The 25349-nt window shown below is 46.6% G+C and overlaps 2 protein-coding genes across 7 annotated transcripts in view; one reads left to right on the top strand and one right to left on the bottom strand.

The window, feature by feature from the left end:
- Positions 1-246: 246 nt before the first annotated feature.
- On the top strand, positions 247-17835 carry SYNGR3 (synaptogyrin 3). The gene is made up of 4 exons (XM_088152503.1): positions 247-363; positions 9669-9906; positions 14130-14272; positions 17609-17835. The coding sequence occupies exons 1-4, from the start codon at positions 265-267 to the stop codon at positions 17819-17821; spliced, it is 693 nt and encodes a 230-aa protein (XP_088008629.1). The 5' UTR covers positions 247-264; the 3' UTR covers positions 17822-17835.
- The window catches only part of ZNF598 (zinc finger protein 598, E3 ubiquitin ligase), a 31955-nt gene continuing 20437 nt past the window's right edge, over positions 13832-25349 (bottom strand). For 2 of the 6 annotated variants that reach the window (XM_007438756.3, XM_088152497.1), the window contains exon 12: positions 17806-24829. In XM_007438756.3, coding sequence (XP_007438818.1) covers positions 24467-24829 — 363 coding nt within the window. In that variant the 3' untranslated portion in view covers positions 17806-24466. Of the gene's footprint in view, positions 17253-17805; positions 24830-25349 lie in introns of those variants that run through there. The other 4 variants (XM_025173531.2, XM_088152491.1, XM_025173530.2 and 1 more) reach the window with 4 other exon arrangements.

Here is a 25349-nt window from a genome sequence, read left to right as displayed (position 1 = left end):
GCCCTCCCCAGCGATAATCCGGCGGGACGAGGGGACCCTCCCCCGGGAGAGGGGAGGGGCGGGGCGCGGGGCGCGGGCGAGCTCGGGAGCGCTGCGGAGTCGCCAGGGCAGCGCCGGCGGGAGCGCGGGCTGCGCGGCTGGCGAGCGGGCAGGCGGTGGCGCCAGCTCGCCCGTCCCCGCCCGCCGCCGCCGCCGCCGCCGCCGCCCCCTCCTCTCTTTGCCTTCGCAGCTCGAGGCGGCGGCGGCGGCGGCGGCGGCGGGACGATGGAGGGCGCTTCCTTCGGAGCCGGCAGGGCGGGCGCGGCGGTGGACCCCGCGGAATTCGCCAAGCGGCCCCAGACCCTGCTGCGGGTCCTCGCCGGGGTAAGAGCCTCCTGTTCTCCCTCGCCCCCGGGGAGGCCCTTTGCTGCCCCCGGGGAAGGGAGTGACGCTGCAGCTCGGGCCATCTGGCTCTCTCCGCCTGAGTTCACGCCGCACGTCGTGGCCAGCGCAGCCCCCCGGGAGCGCCCGAGGCAGCTTCCCTCGCCCCCCGCTTTTGAGGCAGATGTGCCGGACGACAGCTCCCATCATCCCCAGCCAGCCTGGCCGTTAGGAGGACCCCAAGTGGGTGCCCGAAAGGTGTGTGCCCGGAGAAGGGGGAGAGCCGGCAAGCCCCCTTCCTTCCCCGCCCGCCCGCACCCCCCCCCCGTTCCTCAGGCGATCCGGTTGTCTTTTCCCGAACCGCTGAATGGACGGGATCTGCGTCGGCGGCCCCGACCGCCCCGCACCTGTCCCAGCGCTGCCTTCTTTCCCGCTCCTTCCCCCTCCCCTTTTGAACTGGGAGCAACAAGCAGGCAATGTCGGCTTGCCTTTCCTTCCTTCGCAAAGTCAGGAGGAGACATCGGCCCTGGCGGAGCAGGATGCTGGGTTGCCCCCCCGCCCCGCAGCGCCCAAGCCAGCCCTGCTCGGCGCTTCCCGGCGTTCTCCATCCTGGAAACCAGACATGACGGAAGCGCCAGATTGCGGAATCTGGCTCCGCGGTGGGAGCCGCTGCGAGCCGGGCTCTCGGAAAGGCGGCGCAGCGGGGAACCAGGCAGGCAGACAGACCCCTGGGTGCTCCCGAGGCACCCGCCGGCCTCCCATTGCGGCGACAGGAGGAAGGGCCGGGGCCTCTGGCTGGGTCGAGGAGAAGGGATGGGCGCGCTGCCCTTCCGGCGGCAGGATCTGGAGCGCAGGCTTCGGCTTTGGAGCTCCCCGGAGAGCAGCGCGCCCCACTGCCCCACTTCGTGCGGTGATGGGAGCATGGGCAGTTTCTTCTGGGGTCTCTGTGTAAGCCTTAATCGTAGGTTTGCTTTCCTGACGACAGCCCCCAAAGCTGCTGCGATTTTGCTGCATGTCTTGAAGAGCAGTAGTAATGTCCTCATTATCTATTTAGGTAAGGAAGGCGTTGGGCACATCAGCCCAGTTAAGTGTGACTCTCATCTTTTAGATGGTGTCATTAACACGCTAACCGTGTGAATACACACCAGTAAGAATTAAAGAAGGGAAGGGTTGGAAATCTGCTCCTATATTGGAATAAATACAGGGGGTGGGGAATCCTATAATGATTTGGTTTAACATTTTAAGTCAGAAGAGAAACCTTGTAATGAGGCATACAGTCATCTGAAGAGAGGTCTTCCTCCAAAACTTTTTTTTGATGTGTTAACTCAGACTGAAGTACTGTAATAATATGAAGGAGGCTGTCATCTGAGCATGCACAGAATATTGTATCTCTCTACTACTTTATAGCAAGGAATGCTTTTGCCATCTGTAGCATGAGAAACAAAAAAAGCTTGTGGGGACTTGAAGGAGCAACAGATTTGTGATGGGGTCAGCTTTTGCGAACAAGAATTCACTTCTGCGGAGTCCTTGGGGTTCTCTGAGCTTGGTTGTTTTCTTGCAACCGTTTCGTTACCGGGTTAGGTAACATCTTCAGTGCTAGAATGGAGTAATGAAACATTTGCAAGAAAACAACCAAGCCCAGAGAACCCCAAGGACCCCCCAGTTCAACCCTGAGCTACACATATTCTCGTCTGTTAGAATTCACTTCCTCAGACCCACTGGCCACGTTCACATGGAAACTCAGTTACTGAATTAGTCCATTTTCTGGACCTGCACAATACCATAAATGCACTAAATGGGATGGGTCTGTGCAATATGACAAGCCAGATTAAAATTAGCCAAGAATAGCATTTGAATGCATGCAGTCACTAGACCTGTCACTGACTTATTTCAATGTTTTGGTGTTACTCAGCTATGGATTATCTTCAGGAAAATACACGTTTATGGATATGGTGGGGGAGAAGTAATCTGTGGTCATGAAATACAAAAAAGGAAGGAAAGTTATCTGTGACAGTGACACAGTGACATTGGTGAAGGTGTCTGTGTCGTGTCTGAGAACAGCAACATTTTCATAGCTGGGGCCATATTTTTTAAAATCTCCTTTTCAGCATTTGAGGATTCTTGCTCATATATCTGTGTTTTGAGGGGCTCAGTAGTATCCAGTAAAACAGGTTTGATAAGCCTGCTTGAAGTATTTTACTGCTGGGGCTGTGTAAAAAGATGGTGCAATCTAGGGGAGTCCAGCAGCCCCAGGGAGGAACTAGCTACTCACACCCAAGCTAGCAAGTTGGCGTTGATCAAATCCAACTTCCTGCCAGAAAGATTCTGTTGCAGCTGTTGGGACATAAGGCCACCCAGCCCCTATTTAAAGCCGCCCCCCCAAAGCTGACTGCCTGTTCATTGCTGTTGGTAAATCTAAGGTGGCTGAATTTTTCTTCCATCTTGTGGGCACTCTCACAAAATGGCCACCACAGGCTGGGCCCCCAAAATTGGCATGACCATTTCACAAATGCCCACCTTTCAGAAGGGAACTGAATACGATTGCTCTGTCTACCCAAAATGCTTCTTATCAGCCTGATTGAGTTTCGCCATTTTTCTGGGCAAGTAACTGGACTTCCAAACCAAGTTGAAATCCGGTGAGCCACCAAACCTGTAGAATGCCAGCCTGCCCACCCTTGTTCTGTGAAGCTGGCTGCCTCTCCTAGAGCTGTGGCATCTGCAAGTTGGGTAAGCAGCCCCTCTACGTGTTTTCCAGGCCTGGAATAAACACGCTGAACAGCACAGAGCCTGGCACTGTTCCCAGCCTCACTTCACCCAAACTGTTTCTCCAGGCCATCGAGGTTTGTCTGCATCATGAGAGATGGTTTCTTGCTGCTGCTCAACTTTGCATTTGTACCACCCAACCCACAGGTGGTCAACGAGGATCTTGGAGGAGACCTTACCAGGTTCTTAAGATAACTAAGGACATTAAGGATAAGGGTCCCCCACTGGAGGGAGATGGGCAGGGATAAGTCTGCTAAATAAATAAATAAATAAAATTAAGGATATTGTTCTCAACAACAAGATGCGGTCGTAACTGAGTCACCTAACCTAGATCAATATGCCCTGGATGAGCTTCCATTGCGTTGGTGTCAACCTCAAGAGATGAAGGGAGCCATTTGGGAGGCTTCAGTTCAGCAATTTCACAAGCTGAAATCTCCCTTGGAAATCCCTCTGCTTGAGAACAGCAACTTTCAGGTCAACAGTGAAGCAATTCTGGGAGGCTTGACGTGCTCCTTTGCTACTTTTTCCTTCCAGATGTGCTCTTTTCTTACATTAAATTTGCCTCCTGTCCACTTTTTTGACAGGAAGGGGCATGAAGCTTGGCTTGTTTCTTCTCTGTAAAAATTCTTCTGCCTCCTTCTCCCCTGCTTGCATCTCGATTGCTGTGTGAGTAAGAGAAGCAGATATATTTTCTAAAGCAATTTACCCGCTGCTTTGCTTGAAGGAGGTGAGAAACCTTCTTTACAGTTTCAAAAATGAACTGGTACATAGGATTCCTTCACTTAAAATAAATCAGGCCTTTAAGATGTTTCAAGTTTGTTCATTCCTGAGATTAGGGGACATTTGCGCAAATCTACCCTCCTCTCTTTTCAACTGGCAATTAGAGGAAGAAGTGAGGATTTTAGCCTCCGATAGGTGCCTTTTTCTTTTCCTTGAAATAAAATTTTCAACCAAAAAGGTTTAATTTCACTAGAGGGCAACTCTTGGAAAAATGACAGGTTTCAAACACAGCAAAGATTCCTTTGCAGAAGCAAATTTTCTTGTGTGATATACTCTTCAGCCCCAAGAATGCCCCGAGATACAGCAACGCAATTTGGATTGTCATCTTCAGTTTGCTAAAGCATCTTCTGCCTCCTGCCCCATCCCCAGAAACCTGAGTGAATTTTCGGCCTGTCTGTGACACTAATTAGAACGTGCCCCCAAGGGCCTACGGAAGCCAAAACAATTTTTAAGAGTGTGCCATTGAAAAAGATTGCCTGTTTTTTGTAATATATTCAAGTACTTAAAGCTGAGTTTACTTTTGCCATCTCTTGAGATGACTGGTTATGGAACTGCAACATAAAACTGCCACTAAGCATAAAAACTGGATTCTAGAATTTTTTAACTTTAATTCAGCGATAGGAGTGGAAAAGTAGTGGAAAAATTACCTGTATATCTCCTTTTGATATTTAGCCTACCTTTAAAACAACTTTCCAATAAATACAAGAAAAATAGGCAAGACTGTGAACCTTCTTGATATTCCACCCAAAGATATGTATCTGAACGTCATCTACGCTGCTTTGAAGAAACGCTTGAGAACTTCCTTCCGTTTGCAAACCCTTCTGTAGCTGATAACCTGCAGGTGATTTCTGTTCACCTTAGGCAACCAGGAAGTATTTGTAACCTTCCTTATGCATTAAGCAGCATCCAGGGCTTGCAGTTACTGGTGCAATCGGCATATCTCCCAGTTGCCCAGACCCAAATCTGATGCTGTCCCATCCATGGGGAGCTCCCCTAGCTGTCTGTATGGAATATATGCTGTCCCTTAAACTTGGAGGCTTCTGTGCTTGTACAGGGTAGCAATCAGATCAGTCTGCCCCATAAAATCATCCCCCCAAGGGATCATTTCTTGCAGGACCTTCCCACAAGAAAGTTAATGCTCCGTGGGGAGAAGTGGAAAAGAACCACAAAAACTCTGCCCAGGAATTCACAGGCGTCTCGCTCGCTGCCCCCTTCTCTGATGCAGGCTGGCCTGGGCTTGGCACAAGCTGGTTCTACAAACTATGTAGGCATTCTTGGCTTGAAGCAAGCCAATCCTGTGCCATTCAGGGCATATCTTAAGTGGTATATGCTCAGCTTTAAGACATTTGTACCTTATCTTGAACTGAATGTTTCATCCCTAAGCATTAACCCGTTCCAAATCGGATGAGTTCCTTTTTAGTGGTGTCCCTTGAAGGAGCCATGCTTTCGGTGTCCTCTAACATGATGAGGTTGGAAAGAGCCGAAGAGCTGTCTTCCCACGTCCTGCTAACTGGCTTTTGTCTGCAGTGAGGATGACATTTGATTATTTTCTTTTTCAATAGTCCTTCTTTGCAATGTGAAATGACGTTTTTGCTAACTTCTTAACAGCATCCATATGACAGGGGTTACAGTATGGTTGAACACCCCCCCCACACACACACACACATGCATATTGCAGTCTCCGCTTCCTATCCTTGGCCTTTCAGCTCCTTCCTCCATGCTGTTGCCCACTTACTGGCTGTCTCTCGGGTGCCTGCCTATAGGTAAGGCTGGCACTTCCTGTATCAATGTTTTCCCAGCCGGATTGTCCTTCACTTACAGCAGCCACAGTTTTGTCAGGTTTTATGGCTGACCACCCTGAGCAATAGGAATGGGCCTGGACATTTTATGGCATCACAGCAACCGTGCCAACGCCAATCAAGGGGGCCACAGAGTTTCTGGCCATCTGAAGATGTTCTTGGTCCTTTATACTCTTGTTAGGGTTATAATTATGCTTTCATGATTAAAGTGAAAATAAATCATTGGGCCCATTTCAAGAGGTGCTTCCTTCTCCTTCCCCGCCACCCCTGCCTGCTTGGCTCGAGTTTTGTTCAGTGTGTTTTAAACAGAATGGAGGGTGTTCTTCTCTCTGGATTTTTGTGCTCAGGAGAATATGTTTCTAGGTGGGAGAAAAACAGGGCTGAGCATGAACAGATGGGCAGCAAAGTTGGGCAGACGCCAACCTTCTTGTCTTTATTGGGATTTGAGGGGCAGGTAGGGGAGTGTTGAGGTGGAGAGGGAGAAAAGCAAGGCTGTCAGTTCCCATCTCATTACCGTGTTTTATCCAGGGGAGAATTTCTCCCTCCAGCATTCACCCGGTGCAAGGAAAGGGAAGCATCAGCGATCTGGGCTGAACTCCAGTTGTTGCTGGGAACAGGTACGTCAGAAAGCAATGGATAGACTGCCAAGGACGGGCAGCCTTTGGGGACACGGGGCACAATGCTTTGCCGCTTGTCATCCCCAAGGGAGTGTGTTGTGAGCACTTTCACAAAATGGCTATCCCAGCAGCTTCCTGCTCAGTAAACAGCGGGTTCTCTGGTGTGACTAGCCAAAACCCCCCCACATTACAACACCCCAGAAGTTTGCCAGACAGCCTGAGGTCCCGGGTTGCCCTCTCTGATTCCAGCTGACCTTGTCCTTTTCTAGGGCACAGGTTCAGACCGAGCTCTGCATAGCAGCTGCCCACTATTCTTATTTTCTTGGAAGAGAAAATGAGTGGCGTTCCCTGAAATAAATGTGATTCTTGCAGTTGAGACTTTGCTTTGCAAAATACCGGTGTTACAAGTTCCAAAAATTAAAGAAATGCTTTGAAAAAGTCAAAGTCCAGTGGAGTAGGAGTCCCGGCAGGGAGCCAAAGCACCATCTCCTCTGCCTCTGCAATGAATGTGAATTTTTCAAAATCTGATTATTTTACTGGAACGTAGGCTCAGAAGCAACGCAAGGCAAGGAGTGGCAGGTCAGGGGATTGAAATCCACAGAGCATAATGAAGACCCCTGCCATCTTGCAACCCTTCTCTGCTTGGTTCCTGAACTTGCCCAAAGCTCACTCTTCCCCATGACCACCACACAACCGTATGCACAGAATTGGAAGGTCCCTCCAGGGTTACGTGGTCCAACCTGTTGCTCAGTGCAGGTATGATGCAGCATTTCAGGCAGGCTATTCATTCCTGCAAACTGCCAGGGACCGTGCAAAATACCCTTTATTTGAGCCATTTTCACAGGGTGGTGGCAGGATATTGTGCTGCCAATTTTTGGCATTTGTCAGTGGAAGTGGTATGATCCTTCACTCCTTGAAGATTGCAGAAATGGGGCTGGAGGAGACTAGGCCAAAGACTACCTATCTCTGCTTTATACAATTGCTCAACGATATTGGCTCTTTTATTTCCAGTTTTCATAATGACCATCTTAGACTGGATCTTTAGTTCCACTTCACTTTGAAAAGACAGCTACAATTCCAAAAAGAAAGCAGTGCCTTTCAAATATTGCTGGTGCAATATTTTTTGTGTAGAATAAGAACATGTATAAGAATTCTATACTTCAATACTGAATTTAGGCTTTGCAAACCTGTTGAGAATCTCCCCACCATAAATCTCACAGAATCTTAATTTGCCCTGAGGATATTGAGTTTTCTTTCACCTCTTCAGGTGTCTTCAGCTGAAGCCATCCAATCTGCAGCTCTGGTAAATTAAACTGGATATCTAATCTGAACATTCATATAAAATAGAGATCCAGTTTGCTTTTATCTATGATCTAGAGCACGCTTCTATGTTAGGAGTTTTAGATGATGAATTTTCTGCTCACAATGTACTGAGCACTTTAGCATTGGTGCTGTAATTAAAATGTGCCCATTTCTAACCTTGCCTGGGCTTTGAACTTAGAGGGGTGCTAAACAAATAGTTTTTGCAGCTTTATAAGGTTGTTGAAAATTTACTGGTCCCTGCAGATCTTAGGCTCTTGACTGATGCCTAAACTGGCACTAATTTAATGCAGACCCAAACTGCTGTGGGAAATGCCTAGCAGGTAAATGAGGGCATTTGGAGTGGAGAGTAGAAGATCCAAGGGACCCTCTCTCATATACTGACCATTGGGTGAAGAACTGGTCACTTTTTCTTTTTCTACATAGTCATGCTATCCAGGTGTTCCCCTTCTGATATCTTGTGCTTTGCTTTTCAATCCCTGGCAGTATTTTCAAGCAGAGAGGCCCATCTTTACTCAGGCCAGAGCATCTTCTTAGCTGCAAGTGTGGGTGCTTCTCCTGCCAAGAAGCTCAGCTTTGCAGTGGCTCTGATGACACGGCTTGAGCTGGAGGATGACTGCGGGCAGGGAAATTGAGGGGAGAAAACAGTCAAGGGCAGGGAGGGCATGAAATGGATCTCTCCTTAGCTTGCACCATGGAGGAGGGAGGAAAAATTACCCAGTTTTATTTTTCATCTTGCCAACTCTTAGCTTACAGAATTGCATCTAAAGTTGTCTATGCTCACCCTGTGCCATTTTCCCCACTTCTCCAACTCACTTCCCTGGTCTTACCCTCCCTGTTCTGCCCTCCCTCTTCTTGTTCTGCATAAGAGTTTAGAACTTCTCCTGGCTTTAGAAAGGAAATCAAGTCTCCTTTGACTTACACAGACATGTCGTATAGTTTTCTTGGCGACAATGGGGGACTGGCTCGCCATTGTCTTCTGTTAGACTTCCCCCCCCCCTTGATTTTCCAATCTAGCCTATTGTCTTGGGAGCTCCTCATGGTTTCTCATCCCAAGTGTAAGGATGTTCCATCCCGCTTGGCTTTCTGTGGTGCACTAAGCTTGACTAGTTGCTGCCGTCCAGCTGGAAGTCCTGATTTCCTCCACTCAGAAGTCAACAGGTTCTTGCTTTGTCCAGAAGACTTTGTTTCTCCAGCCTTACAGGCCTTCTTTCCATGCAGCTTCCAAGCCCTGCGCATCACTTCCTGTCAGAAAGCTCACAGGTTAGAACGTTTGCGAAGATTCGCTGATGCTGTATCTGGCCGAAGTAATGCAGACAGAAGATTGGAATAGAAAAGGACAGGGCACTCGGTGGGTGGAGTATCCGTGCAGGGGGGTCCATGGGGGGGGGGTCCAAAAAATCAGGATGGTGGCCATGTCAAAGCCTTCTGTACACTTAAAAGGGATGGGTTGTGTGATTATAATATTTGATTATGTGGCTGAGGCACCCTCTTGACATTTTTGACCCCCACCCATGGCCACCATGGAGCAAGGGTAAAGTGCAGATGGCAAGAAAAATCTACTTTTAATACAAACAAAACTAATCTTGTTTCCATAAAGTATCTTGATCTCTCCTTGACTGCCACCAAGGCGCAGGCTAGAGAAGACACAGGTAAGTTGATCGCCGATGTTGAGAACCATTCTGCTTTGGGCTGACTCTATTAGTCACTCATCCTAGAGTGTTCTCACCCCAGCTGATCAAGATAAAAACAGTTTTAATGCTGTTGTTTCCCTCTTCCCTCCCCATACGTTTCCCCCTTGTGACATATATTTTATGGCGTAATCGGAGGGCAAAGACGTTCTCCATGCACACCAGTACATGCATTCTTGATCCTCTCTGGATATATTTTAATATATTTTCTCCAGCATTTATAAGTTGTTTTTGAGGTTGGACCAGTAATGAAACATGATATGAACCCTCTTGAAAAGAGCTGAGCTTTTAGCTACACATTGTTCCTCTTTCCTTCACCTGCCTCCCCTCCACTGCAGGTGTTCTCTATTGTGGTGTTCGGCTCCATCATCAATGAGGGTTATGTGAACACAGATAAGTCCCCGGTGCTGCGCTGCATCTTCAATGGCAATGAAGGCGCCTGCAACTATGGCATTACAATAGGGCTGCTGGCATTCCTAGCCTGCAGCTTCTTCCTGGTGATGGACCTCTACTTCCAACAGATCAGCAGCGTGAAGGACAGGAAGCGCCTTGTACTCCTGGACCTGGGCTTCTCTGGTATGTCCTATGGAATGGGGCAGGAAGCCTGACTCATGCAGTGGCTGGGCTCACACAAGATACTAGACCCAGGACCTGGGTTCACTAAACGTTCTTGTGTCTACATGACATGTGCTAAGATAAATGAGCAATATTATGGCTTTGCATGATGGCCTGATTCCCAAAACAGGCTAAATCACAAACCAGGAGCCCAACATAATGCATCCAATGAGCATAGTTTTGTGCCACAGTTGTCCATGAACTTGGTTGTTCATGACGAAACCTGGATACCTCTCTGGGACAAGCACGTCTTACAAAGTGCTCAATCTATTTCAGATACGTGAAGGAGGACGATGCTTAGTTGTCCCCAATTCCTATGCAGACCCAAAACAAAAAGAGGTCAGGCAATAACACAACTGTGTTGAAGCCTGCCTTGCTGCTTCTCAGATGTTCTTTTCCCCCTGTGGAAGAAGTTCCCATCTTCCCATCTTATTCTCAAGGTGCTTGAGGATGTCTTTTGCGTTTTCTCTTGGCGGTGTTTTCAAGCCAACTGTATTCATGTGCGATTACGGTGTGGTGATGGCATTTTCTGATGCAGTCCTTTCTCTGGCACTTTGAAGCCTTCCCTTGGAACTGAAGGGATGGGTGGGAAGCCAGGGAGGCTGCAGAGCCCTGCAGAGAGGCTCGTGCAATGAAAGAGAGGACGTTCACACACCCCACTTGGCCCCTTTCTCATTCGATAAGGTAAACCAGAGGTTCTAAATTGTGAAACAAAACTGTAGTAGAAGTTCTAAGTTAAACATATTACAGCATTGTTAAAAACAACAAATGAGGGCACCCAGTGGGGTGGGGGAGTCATGATGGTGGCCATGACCGTGTGATTGAAGCAAAGGAGAATTCATCAGGCCATGTGGTAGCCTGGTGCACTGGCTGACAGCTTGTACAATGAGGAGGTTCCTGCTGACATCTAGCCTGAACCTCCTTCCTTATGTTTTTCATCCACAGTCCTGGTTCTGCCCTCTGGGATAATAGAGAACAAGTCTCCTGTGTGGCAACCCTTCCGATATCTGGGGCTGCTCTCTGTACCTCCCCTCAGACATCTTTTCATCTGATCATACCCAGATCCTTTAACTGCTCCTTACAGGGATTGGTTTCCAGACCCTTCACCATCTCAATAGCTCTCCTGTGAATTTGCTCCAATTCGTCACTGTCCATTTTGAACTATGGTGCCCAAAACTGGACACAGTACTCCAAATGGCATCTGATCAGGGCAGAGTAGGATGGAACACTTTATTTCCCATGATTTTGACTCTTTGTTCCTCTTTATCCACCCCAAGATAGCATCTGCCTTTCCAGCAGTTCTTAAACACAGTACAGTAGATACAATGCAGGACTTCACCGTTTTTCCTCTTCGCTTTCATCCTATGCATTTCAGCCCAGTGCCCGAGCTTGCAAAACTTGAGCTTTTGAATCTTCTCTTTTTCATCTCAAGTATTGGCCACCCTTCCCAGCTCTGTGTCATCTGCAGGCTTTATAAACATCCCCTCAAATCTCCCGTCATGGTCACTGATAGGAAATTGAACAGCGCAGGGCCTAGGACTGAGAGATGTCGCACAGCACTTGATGCTTTCCTCAAAGCTGAAGTGGAGACACTGGGTGTGGTCATTCAGCCAACTGTGGGTCCATCTAACAGTAGTATCATTTAGCCCACATTTTACCATTTGATTAAGAGAATTTTATGAGAGACTCAGGGGAGCCTACAACAAAGTTCCAGGTATGTTGTGTCTAAGGTAGTCCTCTGATCTACTAAGCTGGTAATTCTGCCAAAAGAGATAAGGTTAGCCTGGCACAATTCGTTTGCCACAAATCTCTGCTTAGTCCTGTTAATTGTAGCGTGCCCATCCAAGCGCTCACAAACATCTTGTTTAATAATCTGTTGAGGATTTTGCTCTGTATAGACATCAAGCTGACAGGTCTGTAGTTTCACAAGACCTCCTTGTTCCCCTTCTTGGGGATGATATTTACTCTCCTCTAATCTTTGGGGATGTCAGCAGTACTCCAGGAGTTTGCAACGGTTACTATGAGTGGTTCTGCAACCACCTCTGCTAGTTCCTTCACTATCTTGGGGTGAAATCTATCCACTAATTCATTTTTTATTAGATAAATTCTCTCTTATTCTTTCCTCGTCTGTCCTAAGCTGCACTTCTCTCCTTCCCTCAGTGGTATAATAATGACTAACTAGAGCTCTATTTCTGTTCTGAGAGAAGACAGTTGCAAAATAGAAGTTAAGAAGTTCTGCCTTCTCACCATCATTTGTTACCACTTCATCTCTTTCTTCTTGCAGTGGACCTACACTCTTTTTGGTTTTCCCAAGAACTTTTTTTGTTATTTTTGGGATCTTTCACAAGCCTCAGCTCATTCTGGACGTTAGCTTTTCTGAAAGATTGCCTATCGTTTCTGGAGACAGCTCTGTATTCTTCTTTGGACATGCTCCCCTTCTTTCATTTCCTGTACATGTCCTTTTTTCTCTCCAGCATTTTAGAGAGCTCTTTAGATGGCTCCCATTTTCCCTTCTTGTGGGAACTGCTTGCAACTGTGCATTCAGTATCCCCTTTTGTAGGGTTTCCCATCCTTCCTGAAGCCATTGGATCCAACCCGCCTTCTCTGGAGCTGACCAACGCCTGCTCTTCTGAAGCCCGGTGTGCAGGCCTGACTTTCTCAGTTCCTTCTCCTCTGGATATCTATCAGCCCTCCCAGGTAAACCAGACAGGAAGCAAGACCAGATGAGCGAATTCTACTTTCTTGTAAGGCTCCATTAGCAGAATCTTGCAAGTCTGAAAGCACAAATCTCCCGCCCTCCCTATTTACCGCCTGAGTAGTTAGGGCGGGTCTTTCCTAAGTTTCTGTCTTTGACCGCTACCCTGTGGCGGACTCCTTTCCGTTTTATCTGATGGCTCCCCAGGCGGCATCTCTTCCCCCCGCCCTCCGAGGCCACCCTCACATTCCATCACAATATCATAGATTTGAGGATAACATGGTCACTTCCCCCCAAGGTTCCAGGCCCTTTCACTTTCTCCACCAATTCCTCCCTGTTGATGAGGATTAGGTCCAGGTAGCAGACCCTCTTGTTCTTTCTTCCACCTTCTGACAAAGGAAGCTGTCAGCAAGAGAAGACAAGAGTTTGTTGGTCTCCGACTCGCAGCAGCGTTAGATTCCCAGCAGATGTTCGGAGGATTGAAATCCCCCATTATCCCCTCTTGCATGCCTCTTTGAAAGACTTGTCATCTGATGTCCAAAGATCTCATCCGTATCTTCCGTCTGCTCAGGTGGTTGATAATAAACTCTCATAACAGTGTCACTCTCCTTTTCTTATTCAGATACGTTCAATGGGATTTCCGTGCTTCGATTCCACAAATGCAGTGTGAATGTACTTTTATTTCACATCCATTGCAACACCTCCATGCTTTCCGTCAGATCTGTTTTGCTAAATAGTAGCTGTTGTGGGAGCCAGTCATGAGTATCACCCTCTCCAGCTTGCTGCTGGCCTGCTCACTTGCTCGGTGGGCACACGCTCTGGAAACGAGCTCCCTTATCTGCCCCCTTGCTTCAACTAGATCCCAAGGGCAGTTTCTCCCACTCCTTGGCTTTCCTCTCTTCTGTCTCTGCCAACTCCCTGCCAAACTCCTCTTCCTGTTTGCTGGCTCAGGGGTATCAATCTCATGCACAACGTGTATCAAAGCATTAACATGGGTTTGTTTACTTGTTCTACCACGCGTGCCATCGTGCGGAGTGCTGGAACTGCAGCTCTAGAGTTTCTTGCCTGGTGTCCCAACACACCTGGAAGGACCAGAGCAGGGCGAAACTCTGGAGGTGCAGATGAAAGGAGCTCCTCAAGTGTCAGGCCTAGCCCAAAGAACTCCAAGAGACCATGTAAATTCAGTCCAGCAATGTTTATTAGCTACAACCTCTAGCAAGAATCTTCCCAGACTGAAACCCCAGTTCCCAAGTAATGCCAGCCACAACATTGTGGATTCCTCAGGGAGGTGCCAGTCTCATCCTCTTATCTTTCCCTCGCACCTCAGGAGATGAAAGAAAACATTTTTCTCCCTGAGTTTGGCCTTCATAATTCCATTCCATCACATCAAGGCACAGAAGGAAAGCGGGGAAGGGCAGGCCTGGCTCGGGGTCAGAATAGGCCTATGTGCAAGACACCAAGGGCACTGACTGTTCTTTCTGCTTGACAGGCTTCTGGTCCTTCCTGTGGTTCGTGGCATTCTGCTTTCTGGCCAACCAGTGGCAGCGGACACCTGCCAGCAAGGGGGCATCGCAAGGCGGGGATGCTGCCCGGGCAGCCATCGCCTTTTCGTTCTTCTCCATCATCTCCTGGGTAAGAAAAACAGGTTCTGGGCTTCTCCTGCCCAGAGCTGGTAGCCTTGCAAGCACTGATTCGGGGGCACGCCTCTCGAATAAACGAGAACATTGTTAATAAAGAAATCCAGCAACTGCAGAGTGTAAGGACAAGCCGCACATAGAGCAGATCGAGTTTGAAACTTACACTTGCTCTTGACTGTGTGGGATAACAGGCCGCCAGCCTCTCACGTTGGGCCAAGAGTAGTCGACCCCTGTCCCTGATTATTTCCACTGACACGGCGTTTTGATTCAGATCTTGCCCACTCTACCCCGTACAATAGCCAGTAGATTTCCAGGGTGGCTCTGTATGTTTTCCCAGCAAGGAGATTGTCAGAATCAACATACAGCTGTGCCTTAAATGTTAACTTTTAAAAATGTGTTATATTTCTGCTCTTCATGATCCCTGGGAAAAAAAGAAGGAAAGGCGTCTGCACGTGTATTGGGGGGGTGTGTGCATGTGTAAAAGTCAAGATGGTGTGCATACCTGTGCTACAGGACACATAGGAAAGTGGGGGGGGGGGGAGGGCTCTGATTGCACAGGCCTGCCTGCTATCTCGGTGACTTCGTGGGGTATCTGAAATCCAGCGAGCAAGACTTAGTGGAACTCGGGATAGGTTCCTCCAGATATAGATGAAAATTTGAGTTACCACATAATCGTAAGAATAATTTCTCCAAAGGGAGTCAACTAATCAGATCCTCTAGTTAGAGTTTACTTAATAATGTTTTATTTAAAAAAACAATAAAATACCTCTGTTAAGATCTACTAAATCATTAGACCCTTTCTGGCAGTATCTCTTGAGAAGCTGCTGCTGAATTCAGCAACTCCTGTGTCATCCAGATGACATGCAACGGAAGGGATTAAAAGCAGCTCTAGGTGGTCGGTGGGAAAACTGTACAAGGGGGAAGAGTTAACAAATCTTTTTCTCCCTACAAATGGGAAAAAAATATCTAGTTTGTATTTCTTTAATCAGTAAATGAAACAAAGCTTAAGTATTTTTTGAATTTCTTAATTTCCCTAACTTTGCTGATTATAAAAAAAATGGGTATTTTAGGGAAAGTCTGTACAGAATCACATATAATTAAAATAATGTACAGAAATGCATTATGATATAGAAAGTTATTTTGTTAAACCTATGCACATTAGGCAGAATTGCAGAGAAAAATGCTTGGGGAAATGTGGACTAAAATGTAAATTTTAGAGCAAACATTTAAAAATAAATGAGAGCCAACGTGGTAAGCCAGTTAAGGTGCTGGACTAGAAGAGTATGAGTGTGAGTTCTAGCCCTTCCTTTGGTATGGAAACCAGCTGGGTGACTTTGGACCACTCCCTCCCTCTCAGCACACCTCATCTCATATAGAGCTGAGGGGTCCCAATTAAAGCATCTCAGATAGCTCAGAACACCCCAGTGGAGGAAGGTCACCACCTCCCTTGTTAAGGTTGTTAAGTCCCCTTTTGAACTGTTCTTAATGTTAGGAAATTTTTTCAACATTCAGATGACTTTCTTGTAACTGAAATCCAGTATTCTGTATCTTGCATTCTGGTGTAAGAAAAATCCTGATCTTGATCTTCTTTTGGGTGATGCCTGAAGATGGTTACATTGTCCTCTCAAGGCTAAACATATCAATTCTGGTAGTCTTTCCTCATCAGATGTAGTTTCCAGTCCAGATATATTCAAAAAATGAGGCAAAAAGGAACTCAACAGTCACAAAAATGAGAAATTGAGAGTGGCCCAAATTAGCTTTCTTCTACTCAACTCAAAATGCAGCCACAAACAAGAGAGAGTTAATACAGATGTTACATCTCTGGTCAAAGATGAAAGATACCAAAATCTCTGTTAGAAGTGAAACTTTGACCTATAAATCTGTTTATAGTTGTCCACTCCTGGGCAGTTCTACATCATGTGAAGAAGAAGGGAGAGAACCGTTTGCAAAGAAGCACCAAAGAACTGACCCTCCTTAGAAGGCAAGGGAGGGTAGACTGCCCTCCCAAAATGCCACCTGCATAGCAATATTAGAAATTAGGATCATATAACTGTCTAGCTAAGGGCAGGCAAAATAAGAACCTTCTTTTCAATAAAAGTATTATCAAGAAATGCCCAATAGGAAATAGCAGAAACAAATCAGAACAAATCTGGAGGTTGAGTCATGGCAACTGGACCTCCAGATAATTCCACCTGGATGACTGAGAATCTTCATCAACATAAATCAGAACAAAAGCTTTGACCATTTTGAAATAAGAGATTGCATGAATATTTGGGAAGCACAAGTATCCAGATGAAAATAGGCTTTTAATCTTTAAATGATGCCCTGCTGTAATACTTTGGGGCCTTTGCTAAACTATTAGAAACCTCTTAGTTTTGCCCAGAGCACACACAACATAGGGAAAAAAGAGTAAAATAAAAGGGACTTAAGTGGGGGGGCAGATGGGTGAGTTCTATTTCTGTAGGTCAAAAAGAAAAAGTCATATCACCAAGTCACAGTTTGGGGCAATACTTTGCAGGTTAGAGCACCATAGAAAAACATCTCATACATTTGTGCAAAGCTATTCCTTTAGGTGGTATCCCTTGCTCTCAGGTTGGCAATATTCTTTTATCCAGTCATCAGTGACAGGAGGAGAACAAGATTTGCAACCATAAAAATCAAGGGTTTTGCAAGTACAAAAACATAAATCCAGTCCAGGTCCATCTGAAGGTAGAAAGAATGTCTTCCATAGGTCCTTGGACCCCAGCGTTAATCCAGTTAATTCACCATAACATTTCCCTTGGCATTTGCCTCCCTAAGGAACTTCTTGTGCTTTAAAAATGCTTTTAAAGATTATGATGATAATCTGTTGTAAGCCACCAACATCCAGCATCTTCTTCCAAGAATGCCTCTGGGCCCTGGATATGCCCTGTGATGAAAAGCTATTTTCTTGGGTTAGAAGGGTAGTAATACTTCTTTCTAAGGAAGGTAGAGCTCTGAGAAGTCAAGGGAAAGAATAAGAGGACAGAGGAAAATGAGAAAAACAAAATAACTATGGGTATTAAACAAAAAGAAAAAATAATCTAGTGACCCCATACAACCAGCTAAACAGTTGTTCTGTTAATTAAGCATAGAGTACTAGAGTTTTGTTGATGAATCACTTAAAAGAAAAGCAGTTTAGCATATCTCATACTAATCTGTTCATACAAATCTATTGTTAAAGAGCTAAAATCAACTTGTCCTCTGAGTAGACTATAACCATCAATGTAAGAACTTGCTTAGTTGGGTTGACAATCTATCACTTTCACTACTGGCATGAAAAGTCCTCAGAAACTTTTCTTTGCTGTTACAGGTTGCCCTGACTGTAAAAGCCCTCCAAAGATACCGAATGGGGACTGACATGTCTCTCTTTGCCACGGATCAGTTTGGCCCCGATCCCATGGCAGGATATCCGGGACACCATCCCACCAGTGGTGGCATCGAAAGCACAGAAACCTATCAGAGCCCTCCGTTCTCCGAGACCCTGAATACCAGCCCCAAAGGTTACCAGGTGCCAGCCTACTGAAAGGGCAGGTGACCCCTCTCCCCCATGAAGTTTCGGAGCAAACCGAAACCAGACCCAGAAAAATGGGCTCACATCCCTTCAAGGTGCAAGTATAGTCAACAGATTGGTTACAAGTGTATTCAGAAGTCCTTTCATTTTTCTTTTTTTTAAACACGTGGCGAGTTATGTGCTGGGTTAAACTTACTCTTAGCTAATGGTGCAGTGAATTCTGTACAGTGGTTCTTGTCTTATCTGTCCAAGGATATTTTTATATTAAAAAGAAAAAAAGGCAAGTGTTCCCTCTAAGCAGGAAACTCTAGAACAGTCGTAACTCCTATTTCCCTGGCTGAATCAGTGGCATTTGCTCATGACATTTGGCTGAAAGCACACATAAAACCTAGCAAGAGAGCAGGGGCGCTGCAGGGGTAAGGGGTGTCAGAGAAGACAAGAGGGCAGCACCATGGCTTGATCAAAACCCTGCCCCTTGTTTATAGGTGTCACGAATGCCAGAGAGACCAGCCAGATAGAGTGCCACCTCCCCTGGCCAGCTGCTGCTTCATCATGTGCTTCCAGGGCAAACCAAAAAATAATTCTCCCAGAACTAGGAGCTTCTGTCTTCTCTTTCCCTCCCTTTCAACTTTCTTTCCTCTTTACAAACTTAGAAAAGTAGTTAAAAAGGGATGTGCCAAATTAAAATACCAAAAAGAATAGCTGTGTTATTCTCTCTGATGTATATTTGGGTGTACTGTATATACGTTCTATACTTCCGGTACTAAATGAGTGTATATATACTGCACACGTGTGGTTCTGTTATTCCAGGACACTTTGATGTTTAAATTGTGCTCTTAAAAAAAGCTAAACAAAAGCATCGTTCCAGGCAGAAAGCAAACCAGTAATAGCCCCCCAACAGCAGGAAATGTAGCATTTGACCACCTTAGGTGCCATCTCAAAGAGGACTTGGTGGCTCCTACGATCTCCTCTCCTTCTTTGAAGAACAAGCATTTCTTGTTGAGAAATCAGATGGGGAAGGAAAAAAGGTTGGGAGAATATGCAAGGACAAAAGTGGAGACCTGAGCTCCAGGCGCTAGGTGCCACCCAGATATTGATTAAAGAACATTTGGCATACTCTTTTTCAACATGAATGAGGCCAAAACATTATTCCTGCCATCCCTTTAAACTGCCCATGTTTCAAGCTGAGGCTACCTATGTTTTCTCCTTAAACAGAGATCCACATTGGCATAATAAACATCGTAACACTGGGGAAATTCCCTCTCTCCTTGGCAAAGCAAACAAGTTTCATAGGGACAGTAAAACAGATCCTTAAGCCTCAGAAGCAAACAAAAATATTAATAATTCCTCCACAAAGGACCAGTAATACTGAAGGGAACAGAACAGGTGTTCAGTTTTGAGGTGACTCAGTTGATGTAAAACCAAGAGAATGCAGTTTTTAATAAGAAAAATTATTTTAAATAATTCCAGCTGCAATAGAGGGGAACATGGTCTCGGAAATCCTCTTGCAGAGACAGGTGTCCCAGTATTGTAGAGATCCGAGTATACAAGGAACTTGCCAAGTGCAAAAAACTGGAAAGTGTGATAATCTATATTAGCCGCCTAAGATGTCCTGGAGCAGGGAGGGCAGAATGTAAACAGAAATAGTAAATAATCAATATACTAAATTTTCACACAGACTGTTAAAATGGCCATGGTCCTATTTCAGCCTTAAGATGCTTGAGATTTTATTTTGGAAAGTGATCGAAAGTCAGCTGTGGCAGTGCAAAACCCATGCGAGGTTGAAGATGATTTTAAAACAGGGTAGAATTGTAGCAATACAGCATTTTCCTTAGAGAGAACACTGGCACGTTAGCAGTGCACAAAGCTTGTGTTTAAGTATTTTAGGAAGAAAACAAACCATGCACACACAGAAACAGAACTATAAAATATTTAAATGTTTCTCTCGAATGTACATGTGAAATAAATGTCTGTTCAGTACAGTGTATTTTTTCTAGCTGTAAAGAAACCCATTTCAGAGTATCCTTGTGGCAACTGTGAGGAAAAGAAAAAACAAGGGAGATTTTGTTCTGTCTGAGTGGTAGGACTGTCTTGGTCGCTGTTTGTGTGCTAGAGATTACTGTTCTGAATGTATGCACGTGCTGCCTACGCGTGTATTTCCTTCCTTTTAGCCTCCCCGAGCCTGAGGGGACAGGCAGCACCTGGCTCGGGGGGTTGTGCAAAGCCGCATTGCGCGGCACTCACAACTCAGACTGACACGGGAAGCGGGATGGACCAAACTCTGGGCCTGAGCCGGAGCGGCCACGTCTCCTTGCTGCACGATGAGGACTTGCTGCACTGCCCGAGGCAGCGGACTTTGCGAAAGCCAGAGGTCCCGCTACAGCAAAACTCAGACGGATTCTGGCTCAGCGGCATGGCGCATCAGATGTAGCAAGATCTCTTCAGCACAAACTTGTAGCAAACGTGCACTTGGGGCAGAGCAGCACCGTTCCTTTCTGTGGCAATTCTTTCCTTAGCTGTGGCAGAACGTTAGACCTTCCCCACCTGGGGCCTTGTCCTGGACAACCGGGCCCACCCCCCCACACGCAACCAGAGATGGCAGGACCCTAAACCTTTTTTTTGCGGGGCTGTATTGATACCTCCCCAAATGATGTGCCAAAATTAGAGAGCTACAAACCAACCAGGGAAGAATTACAGAGAACAAGAACCTTTTATCCCCCAAGTAAGAATTGTCCAGTGCACCTGTCTCGCTTTTCAGAAGCCAGGCAATGGTTTCCGAACGCTTCGTGTGGTACACCGCCCGGTATCATCAAGCATGCCTTGAAGGGCACTCCACTCGCGTGGCCCAGCCCTCACCACCAGCCCTGGCAGATCTGCCAAAGGTGAGAGAAGACCTACACATTTTCTTCTAAGCCAAGTGGAGCAGAGAGCCAGGGTCCACCTCCAGAGCTGCAGAAACAACCCAAGCCACACAAATTCCACTTAAGGGCGACCCCATAAGAGAGTCAGAAGGCTAAGAAACCGTTTCCAGTTGTTTCGGGTGATAGGGGAGCAAAGCAAGACCAACGGCCTCGGTGGCCCAGCCCCCAGCCCGGCCCCCAACCGCAGACCCTGGAGGCGATACGTAGCCACCGGTAGGAGCAGCTCACCCTCAGATATTTTCTTCACTCCCCCTTCAGAGTCATTCCATGCGGTAGCCATTGCTACATATTCCTTCCTTTTGTGAATCTGTTTCCTACCTTTTCGCTCCAGTATTTTGAGGACAAAATCCCATGCGTCAGTTTACACCCCTCTAAAACAACACACGCCCTCTCTTGCCGCTTCCCTTCTGCAGAAACTAAAAGGTCCCAGATGCTGCAATCCAAGAGTGGGCCAGAAGCTTCAGCCTTCCAGTGGTTGCTCAACACCTGCAACCTTTGGCCGGGACCTTTCCTTGCTCTTTCCTCCTTTAGGCTGCTCTTTTCGGCACGATCTCCCCCCACGGCGGTCCCCAGAGAGCCCTGCAGGGATGGGCACGCCATGTCTATGGAAAGGTGTGACAATGTAAACTGTTACCGCCTCACCAGGAGGGTGTTTCCTCTTGGGTTTCCAGGCAGGGAAAGGAGCCCCAGGGCCAGTACAACTGAATCCAAGCCCTTTGCTTTCCAACTGCTGGAAATCACCCTGAGCAGCATCTGCGGCACACCTGCTCATTCCGCCTATGTCCCAGCAAACTGCAAATTGGCATTTCAAGGATGATCATGTTTAAGCTTGCAAAATGTTTTCATTCTCAATGTTGCAGAAGCAGAAACAGGTTAATTCTCTATTCAGACTAATTCCAGTTACACAAGGCCTCCCCTTTCATCTCTTGCAAAGGCAAGAAAACCTGCCCTTGTTTTACCTGATAAGTCCACTTTTAATGCAATGCAAAAGATGCCAAACAGATGCCTGCCTGCCTGCCTGCCTGCCTGCCTGAGGTTCCGGTTCTCCTTGTCCCCAGGGCCAGTCAGCGGCCTGTCCAACTACGGATAATGGATCTGGCAATCCAGCACAATTGGTAGAGGCCCGGTTGGAGGAGAGCTTTCCCCTTACAAGAGAGAAAAGCCTGGAATTTGCTGCAATACCATTTCGACTTCGGCTTGTTTTGTCATGGTTAAATAGGAGGGCAGAAGCTTCTGTTCACAACAGCAGGGAAAAAATTGCCACTTTAAGTAATCCAACATCCACTGTGACAGAAAAGTGGACCATGTGAATTTTTTTAATGTTTACATTTCTTTTTTATGTATATATCTATACATTTTGAAAAAGATTAGTCTGTGATTGTGCTAATTTAATTGTTGGTGTTGCAATTACAACTTATTTTCCAATAAAGAGTTTAAAAGTAACCACCTGAAACTTGTTAAAATGTTCCTGGGGAAGGGAGGCCACGGGGTGACCCAAACAGCTGGTGCAGGCTTACTGACAGCATCCTCTCAGGCAGCCATGACAGCATTGCCAAGATTGCTTTTTTTTACAGCCACGCAGGCAACTGAACTGAAGCTGCTGGCCCTCCTCAGCCTGGGATCCAATGGGCCAAAACTGTCTTGCTTCTCATGTACCAAGGAGCACCAGTCAAAGAAACTGGGGGAGACACTGTAAACAACAGCTGCTTCTTTTTCTTCCACTGATGCCACTGGAAAGCTCAGCTGCAAAGCTCTGTAAGGCGAGCCACTTCCGTTATTTTCAGTGGAGAGTCCCAAAGAAACAGGAGGCTTGGGGCAGAAGGGATCTAGCAGCCCCACAGAATCCCCAGGACGGCTGGGTTTTGGCAGCCCATATAAGATCTCATTGCAGGGCATTCATGAAGTGAGGAAGAGGGGGATCCCCACCAGTAGGAGCAGGCCCAATGCTCGTGGCTCTTGCAGTTGGTGCCCAAAGGAGATCCTGAAAGAGGTTAAGTGTGAGAGGACTTCCTTGAACTGATCTGTACTTGTGAATGCATGCATTCACTGTAGTTGAAAAGAGCCCCAAATTCTATTGTACTTGCGCTGAAAAACGCGGAAGTAACAGAAAAAAAGTTGGCCGAGAAGCAGAGATTTTAAGACCTAGAAGCAGTAACTCAAATCTTGTCTAATAATATAATAAACCTTGTCTAAGACCTTAGCTACGGGGTCTTCTTTCGGGCCTTGCAAACATGAATGAATAAAGTATTCCAGTTCATCTCAAAAGAGCCCACAGTTTTGGCACTGAATGGCCAATTTGATACAGTGATGTGCTCTGCTATTAGTGACTTAAAAAAACAACACTAACAGCACATTTTACTCTTAAAAATTGAGGGACTGCAGTATCAAATCTTCAGCAATTAACACCAGCCCACAAAAATAATGTGGCAGATCCGTAGATTGAGCTTTACTCAGTTATGCTTTGCAAGACATCAATGGTTTCTGGATTCTTCCACTTTAAATACAGGCAGTGGGAAGTGGCACAATTCAATTATATGCCACATACATACACATACACAAATGAAACTTCTTTTTTCAAGGGGCCTATGCTGGGCGTTGAATACTCATCTATGGCTCTGTGTGTGTGCGTGTGTGTGAGAGAGAGAGGCAGAGAGAGGAGAAAAGTACAGAAAATGATAAATCATATTTATAATGTCTACTCTTGAATGTTACTATAAAAAGCTAGTGGTGCCTCTGATCAAGTTTACAGTATCAAGGTGCCCTTCTGTTGAAGAAACTCAACTCTCACTCTGCTTGAGCTGATCTGGGAAGGAACAGGGCAGAACTCACTGATATCAGCTGGCAACAACCCTGGGCATCCCAAATCATTGTGGCAGAGATGCAGGCAAGCAGCCGGTGGCTCCTTTTTCTGTTCAAGGACCAGGCCAGGATGGCACTGAGGCATTAGGGAGCAATGGGAGGTGGTCACTGCTGAGCAGCATGTAATGAGCCACAACCACTCAAGACAATGGAAATAACTGAACTCACAGCACTGGATAGAAATGCACACTTATAGTGAGAAGTAAAGAAAGCACTGAATGTTATATTTTCCCTGCATGCAATTCTAACAGAACAGAATGAAAAAGCATAGGTTCCTTTGAGAAACAAACTTGAGAAAAAGAGGACACCTTAAGAGCCCTCCTGAGTTCTTGGGCAACTCTTCTTCATGAGGACCCTTCCCTGCTAGGGGAAACAGCAAACTCCTTTCCACAAAAAAATGGGGCTAAGAATGGGAGAAAGAAAGACAGAGAAAGACCACACGGCATTTCTTTGCCCAAACTATTCTCAACTCTCTCCCATCTTCTGGCATCCTTTTGTATAGTCCCTGTGAGCCACTCTCCATCATTTCTCTGCAGCCAAGCCCCAACCTCCCCCTTTTCAGAAAGCAGCCACCTTCTGCCCAGCATCCATGCTGTGGCCAGCGAGTAGTTAAATTCTTACTTGCAGCAGTGAACTAAGTGGCTGTAACCCTGCTGCTCCATCCTATTCTGAAGGGCAGAAGGACATACCCCCAGGTATTTAAACAGCTACGGCTTCCTTCATCCTTCACCGTTTAACCCACCCATGCCTTTTTTCCTCAGGCTCCCAAGGCCCTTTGGCCCATGCACACAGCTGGCTACTCTCCCCTCGGTAGAGAACCTTCCTGAGAAGAGCAAATTTTCAGAGGGAGACTAACTTTATTGGTCACCTGGAACAGCTAGCTGATGATCCGGCTAATAGCCTGCAAGGAAGGGAACTCGTCCTCCTCCAGGTGCAGGGCTTGGTGAGACACAAGGTCCTGCTGGGTCAGCACCTGTTGGCAGGTGGGGCAGACGCAGCAGTCAAGGTCAGAAGCTGGCTCTGTCTGCCAAACCATCTTCCGGTTCTTCTTGGATCGGCTCAAGGAGGAGGGGGAAGAGCCAGCTGGAGCTTTGACCTTCAAGTCATTGTAAGCAGAAAGCAGTTCCTGCTGCTTGGCTGTGTCTGGCAGGAGGACCAAGAGCTCATTGAAGATCTTCTTGAAGTTCTCACCCAAGAGCTCCTGGCAGCTTTTGTAATACTGTGCTGCTGAAATCAGACCCTAAGAAGGAAAATTGGACAGTCAGAAAAAAGTTTTGGGAAATACGCAAAGAAATGAAAAAAGATAAGCCTGGACTGGAGCTAAAACAACTGAAAACCCAGACCTGTAAGTAGCACAAGTATATTAAATCACAAACACAATCCCTGTGTGCAAGAATGAAGAAAAGAGACGCAGTCAAAGTTCTTTCTCCATAGCCATGGAAGTCATCCAGTAACAGATCCTCCTCCCACTTGTATCAGGATTTGGTGATTCCAGCAGGAGAAAGCAAGAGAACAAACCTTCACGGTAAACCTGGACTTTCTTTCCCTTTATAAGAGAAACTGCTCAGAAATAGGATACAAACAGCCATATGACCATCCTGGGTGGGAATACTCTCAGGGCCAGCTCCAGCTCCAAGGAATCTGAGGAGGAGGAGGAAGAGGCTGCTTCAGATGACCCTGTGGAAGAGCAGCATGCCTCAGACAGCAGCATGGAGACACCTGGGGCTGATTTGGTTGCAACTGGAAGCAGCAGAGGATGA

Source organism: Python bivittatus, unplaced genomic scaffold (assembly GCF_059951505.1).
Source record: "Python bivittatus isolate LINGU-HERP-01145 unplaced genomic scaffold, Pbiv_v1 ctg000030_np1212, whole genome shotgun sequence".
Classification (NCBI taxonomy): Eukaryota; Metazoa; Chordata; class Lepidosauria; order Squamata; family Pythonidae; genus Python; species Python bivittatus.
Note: the sequence above shows the minus strand (reverse complement) of the source record. Positions and strands in the feature narration are given on the sequence as shown.